General features: G+C 35.0%; 1 protein-coding gene across 14 annotated transcripts in view; it reads right to left on the bottom strand.

The window, feature by feature from the left end:
• The window catches only part of STS (steroid sulfatase), a 105,097-nt gene that overhangs the window by 76,637 nt on the left and 15,899 nt on the right, over nucleotides 1-12,561 (bottom strand). For 9 of the 14 annotated variants that reach the window (XM_071747711.1, XM_071747700.1, XM_071747597.1 and 6 more), the window contains 3 exons: nucleotides 6,755-6,907; nucleotides 4,879-5,000; nucleotides 2,449-2,571 (listed from right to left, as the gene is read on the bottom strand). In XM_071747711.1, coding sequence (XP_071603812.1) covers nucleotides 2,449-2,571; nucleotides 4,879-5,000; nucleotides 6,755-6,900 — 391 coding nt within the window. In that variant the 5' untranslated portion in view covers nucleotides 6,901-6,907. Of the gene's footprint in view, nucleotides 1-2,448; nucleotides 2,572-4,878; nucleotides 5,001-6,754; nucleotides 6,908-7,801; nucleotides 7,888-10,330; nucleotides 10,429-12,561 lie in introns of all 14 variants that reach the window. The other 5 variants (XM_071747606.1, XM_071747655.1, XM_071747720.1 and 2 more) reach the window with 2 other exon arrangements.

Here is a 12,561-nt window from a genome sequence, read left to right as displayed (position 1 = left end):
CAACAGTAATACATATGCATAGACTATTAATATCATCAGATTTTAAGCTGTTCTATTAATAACCATTCTATTAATCCTACTTCACAGACCAGCACATCTTGAATTAGACACATTACTACAGCGGTGTCCAAATAATCAAACACATTCTGTAGGAATGGGTATATACTTCTGTAGGAAGCATATAAGTCACAGTTTATCCCTTAGTGTATTAAACTTTGGAGATACATATGGATTTTAAACTTATCTGGATGTGAGACAACCCAATGGATAAAAGCAGTGAGGAAATGTTGACCTTTACTCAATTGTAGTTTAGTATAGCAGCAGTTAAAACAATATCCATCTACTGTCAGTAAAATTTTTACATGATGAACAGCTGTTTTCTACAAAATATTGATATTTCTTGCTACTGTCCTGAATCCTTAACAGGTGAGATATTACATATTAGATGAATCTGGATTTTTCGAGAAAATGTGGTTTTGTTGCAGATATTCTGACTGTATCTCTTCCTATCAGATCTTTTGGATGTCACAGCCTTTGTGTAACAGGAAAAGCAACAAGGTAAAAAGTGTATATGTAGATTAGATTAATAGCTAAAATATATTTAGGGAAGTATCAAGCAAGAGGAAGCATATATTCAGATGAGGGGGGGGAAAAATGCAGTTCGGGAAATAAAAAATGTTAGGAGAAAAGAGGAGAGAAACTTGGCCAAAAAAAAAAAAAAAAAAAAAAAAAAGAAGTGACATTACAGGTTTGAGGAACTGAAAGGCTTCAAATTACCCTTATGCCAATCCATCACTGGTGCAGGATTTGACTCTTAATTGTTTGGGAACTGCTGAGTTAGATTGAAGGAAGCAAAGACTCCCTGACCTAGACCAATATGATGTGATAAGAATGTCAGCAGAGGCAGAAAATGGGCTGACTGGGAATCAGAGCCTGCCTATCTAGTCTTCAAATCTACATAATTTTTCTTTTTGTCATTTACATGTGCTTTAGCCTTAATTTTAAAGCTCTTCTTGATTTTTGGAAGCCTTCATTATACTCTAAGGATATGGTAATATTACATCTTACAGTTTCCTAGCAATCATTCAGACCACTTGGAAGAATTGTTCATTAAGCATCATGGAGATAACTTCTAGAGATCTAAGTGGCAAGCTGTCATGTTGCAGTGAAAGTAGTTAAAAAAAGAACATTAACTAGGTCAGGCCCAGAATATGAGTTGCATGACAGTGCTTGTTACAAACAGAGAAATGATTTTTTTTTCAGTCTCAAACTGAATATGGAAAAATAGGAACTAACTCCATGATAAACATGACCAATTGAAAATGGGTTTTTTGCACTATGGCTTGAATACACATGTACTAAATATACTTCTGCTAATATGGGTTTCTGTTTTGAATCAGTGAGGACATCAAGGTATTTTACATTTTTTAAGACTGGGGTATAGTTAAGTAGGAATTTTAGTTAGGAATATTGACATTGGTTACATAATACAGGTATTTTTTGGTTAGAGGTGTGAATTGCTAGCCTTGCTAAACAGCCCATTTAAATAAAAAACTACTCTCAAATTTTTGTTACATTTAAATAACTTATTGAATATGAATATTCATATCCACCATCTTATTAGTAGTAACTAATATTAACTAGTAGCAATATACCAGTATGTGGTCCTCTGAACAGTTATTTCCTGTCAATACCAGTACAGAAATACATTATGTAATACAAGCTGTATTTCAGAAAAAAAATATTTTAAAATGCAAGCAGTTTGGAATAACTCATTGGCCAAATTTGAAAAATAAAAAAAAAACATAAAAAAAATAAAATCACATTATATAAATGTTATACCTTCATGATATTAATTCCAATTATGTTCAAGATTCATCTGGTGGGATTCCTTTTACCTGTCACTGGATATCTATGCTGCAGTTAGTTGTATGAACTACCTTGATAACGAGAGAAATATATTTTTATATTAAACTTCTTTTATATTTCCTAGAAATGACCATTTGTGTCTGATGACTAAGAAGAGAATCTACACAGTTAGCTGAGGCCTTATATTATACACTCTGTGCTATTTGAAGACTGGTGAAATGAACCCCACAGCTGTGCTGACTTGTCCCCTGACATTGATCCCTCATCATCTCTCTGTGCTAATCACACTCTTACTTATACGGAAAACTTTTCAAGTGCTTGACCAATATTCGGTTTGTTCATCATGCTCCTTCAGTACCTTACACAACAAGATTATAACTATGAAAGTGAATCAGACATAGTTACCTGATTAGTGTTTCATGTATGCATAGGAATGGCCTCAGGTTGTACCAGAAAATAAACTCATTACGGTTTTGGGGAAGAAAGCTTAGCGCATACCCTTAGTATCCTATAAGGAAAGCTAATGTTCTTTTGATTGAAATGAATTAGAAATAATGCTGTGTGTATACAAAATTTTACCTATTAGGGCTGTTGCATAACCTCTCTTCTTCAGGAGTTTGGAAAAAGTGATTTCTTCAGAAGGAAGTCCCCCAGATGAGGCAGAAAACAAGAAGACGCCGACTCGAGAGAAGGCAGCCATTCCTACAGACAGTGAAAATGAATGAGACTTGGATAATATCGTGTAACAACTTCCATCCATTCTTTTCACATGCACTTTTTTGCTTTAGGTAGTATCACTTAAATGACACATCATTAAATGTTGCAAGTGGAAGATGCAATTATCTAGTTAGCTGAGTGAGGTATTTTCTCTATCAGCACCAGAAGCTGAGAAGTGTAGAAAAAAAATATCAGCTTATAAAACTGAGGACAGCCATCACAAAAACAGCTGCAGCCCTTTCTGTAGATGTTCTAAGGTATAAGACATCAGAAAGAAGTTGAACCTGCATAATTCATTTTTCTTGTACACGGGGAAGGTTCTGCTCTCAGAACTTCCACCTTCTTCATCTGTGGTTTTCTATGAGCCTTTAAGCCTGTAAGGTTATTTGAGAGGAAACAATTGAGGTAGCAAAGTCTAACAACTGGGGATGTAAATATTAGGAGGCAAAAAGAGAGCAAGAGTCTCATTCTTGAAATAGAGTGGTTATTATAAACTCCTCTCAGGATGAGGAACTTGAAAGCTGAAGTTCATGAAAATTAGATTACTAAGATTCCAGATAAGAGCTGGGTCTGAGTACAGACAGACAGAACACAGCATATCTATGTAAATCTGTGCAGATGTATCTCCAGGAAGTCTGAATTATGCACCTGGATGATTGCAGTACCAAAGATATATGACTGATGTAGACAACCAAAATCTTTCCTCAGGTATTCTTTGTGGTAAGATGAAACAAAGATGTGTAAGACTGGTTTATTAAAGAGCTCAACCTACCCTTGAGATGCTAACTTCAGTTTTTCATCCCAGATAGCTTTACTGATCAGCAGTTCAGGAAGTTTCAGCCATCAATACAAATCTATGCTTTATTTATATTTATTTATATTTATTTTGTAACTGTAATCAGTGTAATTGCTCTAAGTTACCAGAATGAAAGTACGGAACTGTCATTTATTTACTGTTTGGTTTGGGGTTTTTTTTTTCATAGTTACCTTTCTGTACAAATACTGCATTTTGGAATATTTTTCTTTAGCTCTATTAGTAGAAGATTTACATTTCTAGCATTGTTTCCCACATTATTATTCTGGCATCTTCTAAAATAAACCTTTACTAGATCTTCACTGATGTTAAGTAGTCCATATTTAGTAATTTCATAATTTAATTAAGACAAAGTTCAATTTTTGCACCTATATGGAAATGATTAGGTATGACTGAGAGCAGAGCAGTTAAAAAACAAAAACAAAAAAAAACCAACAGCCCAAATGCTAATTTTTCAGAAATAAGAACAAGGATCATAATGGAAAGTGACCTGTGGCTTTACCTGCAGTAAATTTTAATAGCTATATAGCTGTAAGAGCTTTATAAAATTTTCCTGTGCAGCTGAATGAAATGGAAAATTTAGCAAGTTATATTAGCTGGCACTTTTGCAGAAGCTTGTTACTTGATTTGAATGAGCATGAACGTATCAAGTAGGCTCCAGAGTCTTGCTTTGCTTTCATTCCCAGAAGCAAGGACAGGATGTTTTATCACTAATGAACAAGTGATCTGATTAATGTATAATGATCCTTGCTAAAAATGATGTTAAGGGAATGTTAAAGTTGCATGGCTAAGCACTGAGGAGCTCAGTCCCAGCACACTAAAATAAACAGAATGGATCTTCACTGATTCAAATGGGCTTTGGATCAGGTATTTTATACAAGTAAGAGAAGTTATTAAATGCACGTATTCATAGGGTAATTGACACTGTGTATGGGTAGATATAGAACAGAAAAACTTAAAAGGAAGGGAGATTTTTAAATTTCTTCTGGTTTAGGAACTGCCTGAATTCCTTTATAAACAGTACTTCATGTCCTCCTCCTTCCTCTGCTTAAAAATGATTTTTTTTCTAAATCAAAATGTTTTTTAAAAACAGAAATGTATGAGCACAAGGATTTACAAGAAGTTCTACTACTCTGTCATTCTAGACTTCCACCAACACCCTGGAGCAGACTGAATGCAACTGAGGAGGCAGAGTAAACACCTTTGGACAGTGTAAGAGTAAGATCTGGACAGTGGAGGATGGCAGTGGCATTTGTGTGTTCCTTACATTAAAAAAATCACAATCTGATTGTTTCCTCATTTTTTTTTTTTTTTTTAATATTTTTCTCAGTAAAAAAGCTTTTTTTAGTTGATTTGTCTTTTGGTTTTTTCCCATATATAGGGAACTTTTCAAATGTTGACCAGCTCTGCTGAGCTTGATTAGTCAGTGAAAGCTGTACCTAACCTGGTAATGATAAGGGAATCACAACTTATTTTACCTGATCGGATAGGATATCGCCCAGTCAGGAAAGCTGCCCTGCTTGGAGTACAAAGTGGGGATGCTGCTATATGCTGAGTAAGTGTCACTCCTTCCTCTGCCAGTCTGTCAATATTGGGAGTTCTACAGAAATACAAGCAGGAAAAAAAAAAAGTCAAAAGAATACACAAATAAGATCATTTGATAATGGGTTAGGTGAGATCAAGGCACCTGAGGCAAAACCTAACAGGAAAATCTAGTTAAGACCGTATGCAAATTATCAAGCCCATGGTGCTGTTGCAATTCTAAATACTATTGGGCCAAATATTGTTACAGTAGGTGTCATCACTGAACTGACACTGTGGCAATGTGACAATTTGTTTTTTCCCCACTTCCATCTAGTCTCCAAACTACTCTGTGATTCTGATCCCATGACTCTGTGATTCATGGCCACTAAATTGTTATACCTGGACTTATTGTATTGGAACCCTTTAAAATGCTGTAATTCCTGCCTGAATTCCTTTATGTTCTTCCCCAGAACTGTAACTTTCCTACTTACTTGTCCTTTCTGCTACACCAACAGGGAGAGGAGAGATTGGAGAAAAGCTGTGCTCATTTACTCCCTATTTGATTCCTCTTCTGTCTTTCCTCAGCAAAAGTTTCTTGCAATGTTGTGGTATCAGTTATTAGGGTAGATTCAAATAGTTATGACTCTGTTAGGCTCTAAAAACAAGGTTTACATGTCTGACAGGACCACCTCTGCAATATTAAATGCAGAAGCACATCCAAGTTTCCACACTGGCATGGGAAACTTGTCTGTGACCTCGCTCATCAGGCAGATGAAAACTGGTTCCTGCAGGGAAAAATCCTCTGCCCTTGGTTCTACAGTAATAAACTAGGGATGAAGACTGGCCAGGGGGTGCAGCATGCTTTAACAGATCTCTGATTTGGGAAATTAATGGCAATGACCTGAAGACACACTATGTTTCCAATTATATAAGTCTGAATAATCAGAAATAATAATTTTCCAACATTTCTAAACATTAATTCTTTACCTCGGATAACATCACCTAGTGATAACAAGCAGTATACTGAAATTTCTTCATATTCCAAGGATGGAATTCCCACATGAGAGAACATAGATCTTGGAGCAGTTTAAGTCCTTGTGAGGGAACTGATTCAAGCACCAGTGTTGTATATACTTTTTTCCTGTTTAAACTGGAAGCTGGAACTTGAGGGGTATGTGGGTTTTTTTGAGTTTCAGTGGCAAGGAGTTTTTACTTGTAACTAATACCAGTGGGAAGAAGACTATTTAACATTTGACAGGAAAGTGCCTTTCGTCTGTATGGTTTTTTAAAACTTGATCAAAGACTTTTCACCACTAAAACACAACGCCTAGGTATAACTTGTTCTATTTATACAACCATTACTGGTAGTAAGGATCACACTGGGGAACACTGCTGCATTACTGAGGTAAACGAATGCTTCCATAGATTTTATTTGCTACAGCCTGAAGATAGGAAGGAAGAAAATCTGCACCTTGTATCCAACTGGTAAGTGACTAGCTTGTTTTGAATCACAAATGTCTTAATTCATAGTATTTGTGTCATATATATTTCAGAAGACAGTTGATTATACTTTGCTTCTCTAGACCTCTTCTCTATACTTTGCTTCTTTGGTTGGTTGCTCAGTTCCTGTGATGCAATTTCTCAGTGGGATAAACACATCAGAGAAGTCTAATTTTCTTATTGAGTCAAATATTGTATTGTCTGGAAAGGTTATTAACTTTGGTTACTTATAAAGAAAGTAATTAAATTTCTCAATGTTTTGGGGTTTTTAGCTTTAGGAATCCATAGAAAAAACTCCAAAGCTACACTCTTCCAAATACATCAGCATACCTTAAGGTTCTGTTCCCATAACATCCCAGGTCTCCGATACCAAGATCATCAGCCATCAGTAAAATGATATTGGGATTTGAAGCACTCTGTGTTTTGAAACTGTTTATGGTGCACTGGTAAATTATTAGAAATAAAAGGAGTTTCATCTTCTTCCTGTTGTGTAAGAACAGACAGAAAACAATAACAACTAGACTTTTTTAATTTGACTATTGATCTAAAATAATCATAGAAAAAGAAAATTAGATTGCATATTATTGGCCTTTTTTTTTTCTCATGAGAAGTTTTTTTAAACATTATTTTCTCTCTCACATTTATTAAAAATATAAAGGCATCTTTAATACACAGCTCATTTTTTCTCCAATCCCTTTACACAGATAAGAACTTTTAAGTAAAGATGAAAAAAGAACTAATTACAACCACAGTGACCATACTTTTGCATACACAGAAGCTCTATACAGTAATAAATCAAGAGAGCGCATAAGGTGTTTTGTTTTGTTTCTTAACATACTAATATGATTTGAGGAACACAGAAACTGAAATAATTTAGGACCAAAATTTCCCAGGTTCATTGCAGAAAAAAGTACATCAATTCTGCTATTGAAGTAAATGACTTATGAATTCTCTTCAAAAATGGTAAAGAGTTTTTTGTCAGGAATAAGTAATATGGAAAAGGGCGTGAAGAGATGATGTATCAAATTATTGAAATGAATGGTTAAGAGAAAGCTCTTCACCAAAGCTGTAAATATCAAGGTCTACAGCAAAATAGAATACTGTCAAATATTTTTGCATAAACAATGTTCATTAGCTTAAAACAGGATGAAGAACGTATTGTACAGAATATTAGGTAACATTTTATGCTTTTATGATAAAAGCACAGTCTATTTGTAGATGTGCATGCTATGAATGCTAATTTACCTAAACAGTGACTTGTCATATTTTTTTTTAAAAATTGACTGCATTGACTCGGTCTTTGCTGAAATTGAGTGCCTCTAGACTGTGATGGACTGTGCCAAGTATACAGCAAAAAAGAACAGAAACTCTCTTTACCCCTAATGATACTCCCATCTCTTCTGGATGCAGGCAGGCTTTTTCAAATGCAGATGAGGTATGAGTCACACCTACACTGGATTATGCTGGGACAAGAAGGAAAGCAGAGGAAATCAGGACTGAAGTAGAAATTTTAAAGTGAGGAGTAAGAAAAGGAACTAGAAATGAGACTTTCCAGAGAGAGTGGGGACAGCAGGTCAAGAAAAAAAAAAACCTGTAAATCAGTGAGTTATGATAGATAAAGTAACTGGAGAGAAAATAAAGAAGTCAGAACTGGAAGAGCTGGTGCAAAGAGACTTTACATCAAGGGAGACACATTCATAAATCAATGGGGTATGGTGGCTAAAAGCATCTGTACTGAAGACAAAGAAGTCAGAACTGTAAGATCTTGCACTGACTTGAATGCAAGAACAAGAAGGGAAGTTTGAGACCCAATGGGGATGAGAATTGCATATTGAAACAAAAAGAAATGGTAGAGGGTTTAAGAAACTGGAAGGGATAGCACAACAAGAGGACAGCAAAACAAATTGAGAAAAAGAGGGGAGAGAACTGGGAGTGTCAGGAATGAAAGAGCTCAGGTTATATGAATAAGGCAGAAAAGGAGAACTGAATTGCAAAGAGCCTGGGCAGATAAGGCTTGTAACTGAGGCTTGTAACTGAGACTAGTGAGAATAGATCAAAATAGTAGGGAACAATCACCTTGGTCAAACTTTTAAAATCTTTTGCTGTATGTGTTATGCAGACACTTCATATACTATTTAAAATAAATCTACCTACCAAAGTTAACAATAGTTATGTCCAGTATTGACTGGATCATTGTCATTTGCAAAGTGGCTGAAAATCTTATTCCTGCAGAAGTTAGACTCACTTAGCTCCTCCATTTTTCACTTTGCAAATCAGCAACAGAAAAACATTATTGAAAGATGTCTCTGATACAACATTGCTGGATATGTCTCCATTCTGAAGGGATAGCTGTAGACACTCTCACACATTGGGCTATTTTCCTCCACCTCTGAAGGGAATTCAAAAAGGAAACAGGAAACCAAAATTAATCCCAACAACTCTTGATTTCTCTGGTGTACTCTTTCTGCTGCAGACTTTAATGCATCTTGAAAGGATATGCTTGGAAAGGAAGCAAAAATGGATGGATTATATTGAGTGGAATGGACAACAGTAAAGAAATTCAGAGGCCTAAAGAGGGAAGGAGAAAAGAGAGAATAAAGCTCTGAGAATGTTGAGGCTTGTCTGGGTTACACCAGGGTTTTTCATGGTGAAAAGACAGGCATGTGATGATCTAACATGAAAATTATAATATAGATTAGATGGAACTTCCACTTAACCTAGTATTTGGTCTCCAACAGCAGCCAATCCAAATACATAAGGAAAGAACATAAAAAAGTTGGGGAGTATGTTTTTTCTCTGGTGCATCCTTCTACCTTTTGGCAGTCAGTAGTTATCATATTTTGGACAGGAGAACATGAACTCAGTAGCCCCCCATGAATCTTTTTATTTTTATTGATTTAAGTGCATTTTTAATTTTGTTTTGGGTTTGGTTTTTTTTTTGCATTGAAACAATTTGATTTTTTTTTACCCCCACAACATCCTTTAGGTGTTCCTGCAATAGGCTGTAACTTTGAAGGCTTATCTTTTAAATTCAAGTGACATCATTTTTTCCTTACTTGCATATAGTACACAAGTGTAATTTTTAATATCTTCTTCACTTTCCTTGCAATATAATAGGACTACTAGAATCTTCTTGCTTTCTAAGGTGGTTAAGTTGACTAGATTTAAGAGGTGCTTAGTTTCCTACAAGAGCCATATAAGATACTGGATTTCATACACATTATTTCACATGACAATACTTTAATCATTGTATATGAACCTGTATACATGCATACCTACATAGAAGTGTCAAGACAAATATTTGCACACGTATGTGGGTGCATATATGCATAGCCTACCCTTTCTACATACCTTCAAATTACATTTCCAGCATCCTAATACATTTTTCTTTCTGTATTACAACAAATTACATACAAATTAGTAACAGATTTAATCTACTATTTGTTGCTATGTCTCATATGGATTTACCAAACACTTCTTTTAGGTTGGGGTTTCTGCATTAAAAATGTTGACAGAGCATTTAGAAGCAAGAGTTGTCCTCCATCCTTCCACCCCCTACGATAATAACTGGCTCACAATATTCTTATTTGTTTCACCCTTATCTTGATTACTAGAGACACATACATCTACAAGAATGATGATATGAAACTCTTTCAACTCCTCTCCCCAACTGAATCATCCCAGTTTTCAGTTCAATTAAGGAATTTATCTTTACACTACTCTTTTTAATGTAACAGAACCCGTTGAGAAAAAGCTTCATATACTTTATCCTTGAAGGTATAGTGTTTTCTGATGAAATGAGCAACATTTAAAGATATTCACCTTATTAAGTAGTGCTGTGTTGCTAACAATAAGCAGCATGCAGAAAACAAACAGCCCAAAAATCCCAAACAAAACCAACTTTACCTTGCTTAGCTGAATTCCAGAACTTGAAATATGTCCTTAAGAGTCAGAAATATCACATGGCAAACAAGCTAGAAAATAACCCCTCCTTCCATAAGATTCTGCATGATAACATTCACAAGTGAGAAACAAAAAAATTAAGTTTTAAAATTGTAACAAATTGTAAAGTGATATTGTATACTATCAATAAAACTCTGACATTAGCCTCAAAGCTGCTCAAATCTCTCAATGAATTCCTCTTAAAAGTCAGTCATATCTGTTTTGTCTTTTATGCCATATGACTGTGAAAAGGGAAATAAACCCACACGTCTGGCCTGCTCCTAATGCTAATTCATTTAGACAAGCATCGCTTTGCATTTTCAACAAGCTAAGACCATGCAAAAGTCAGTTATAGCATTCTAATTGATCACTGCTAACCCAATCTCAGTAATATGATGGCTTCTAATATTTATTTTTATAGGGTAAACTCATTTTTGCTTACTACTGATTTTTCAATATTGCGTTATTTCTCATCCTCTCAGAAGCCTTGCCAGTCCTCAGAGCCAAGTAAGCTCCTCCTGCTTCCTAAAGGCCAGTCATATCTGATGTGCTTTTTAGTTGTTGGGTTTTTGTTTCCAGAAAACCCTAAGTGATACGGGAATCTTCCACATCAGCTATTGGTTGGGTGCTTTGGATTCAGCACCAGATTGCACCAGAAAGCACCAGTTTGCTTTCCAGGTTGGAAATGACTTGCACTCAGCCCTCTCATGGTGTGGTCAAAAAGGGCTGGGTCTGTATCTGTAAACTGCTATCTGTGTCTGTAAAAAAGCTGGGATGTTTTTCTGAAAACTGCTATGAGATTTCATCATGCATCTTCATAAATAAATAACCTGTATTTAATTTAATAAAAGATGCCTTATTGTAAGACAGAAATTTCACTTAACACGAGCTGGGAAAAACAACAGAACAAATAAACATGTTTCTTGCTGAAGCATGACTAATTACTGAGTCTGAATCAGAGATTAAGCCACCCAGCCTCCATCAGATGCAGGTTTAATTTAGGTATCTTTTTAAAATGGTTTCTCAACAATTTGCTAATTTCATCTCAACTAAATTATAGAACTTAACATCTTTATAAATAACAAACATTATTTATGGTACTAAACTGTAACCTGAATGTAAAATAAGATATTTTTTAATATAATGCTATTATTTTATTTGTAATAAAGCCCCTGCATAATTACATACAAATATCAGAGCATATACTCTTCCATTATTACCAATTCACAGTATTTCTTCTGTTAGACTTCTAATACAGACTCTGGTCAGCTGTATAATAAAAGAGAACCACAAGATAAGACAGGTAGTCATTCTATTTGCCAGCTAGGAGAGAGAGAAAAATGTTTTCTTTTAATTTAAAAAAGCAACCTAATATTGAGTAACTATTAGTGACTGTGTCTCGTAACTTCCTGGAAATTGGAGATGTGTTCAAAGCAATTAAAAGGAAACTTTCAGATTTGGTAATTACAAATTAGTAAAATGTGTTTGTATGCATGAAGGATGCAACTTGTCTCTGTCTTTAATCTCCACCACTTCACAAGGATTTTAGGTCTGTATCTGTGTATTTTTTTTCTGTTCCTTTTGTGTTTAGCATAAATATATAATAAATTACCATTAGACATTGATGAAAAAGAAGGATGAGATAACAAAGCTTAATTTCTGAAAACCATATCAACTTCAGTAAATATTACATGATGCTGGCTGACAACACGTGTAAAGATGTTGACATATGGTAATATTAAGTATCAGTTTTAAAGTATAGGCTTACTGGTATAAGCATTTTATAATGCCTTATTAATCAATGTAATATCATACTTACATACATTCAGGGCTTAGCTAAACTCATCCATGGTATCTACCTCAGTTAATAGTTTTGAAAGCTGTTGAGTCAGGATTTGTTTAATATATCAGAGCTAAATGATGTGTGAAATTACTGTCTCTGATTCTGCCTTTTTCAAGAGTTTCAAATGGACATGTGGAAGACAATGTGTTACCAAAACTTATGTTTCTGCTTTTTATGGTAAGTAAACAGAAAAAACCAGTCCTGCACAGCTGGGCAGGTAAGTCCTTACACATGGGCTTAACAGAAGAGCTGTTATGTCCATTTGAATTGCACCGATATATGAACCACAACTTCATCCCTGGTTACAGTTATCTTTACCCTCACCCAACTATAGCCAAACCAGTCTCTTCTG

This window comes from Heliangelus exortis, chromosome 1, assembly GCF_036169615.1.
Source record: "Heliangelus exortis chromosome 1, bHelExo1.hap1, whole genome shotgun sequence".
NCBI classification, from domain to species: Eukaryota; Metazoa; Chordata; class Aves; order Apodiformes; family Trochilidae; genus Heliangelus; species Heliangelus exortis.
The sequence above is the reverse complement of the archived record's forward strand: the minus strand, read 5'-3'. Positions and strand labels throughout refer to the sequence as shown.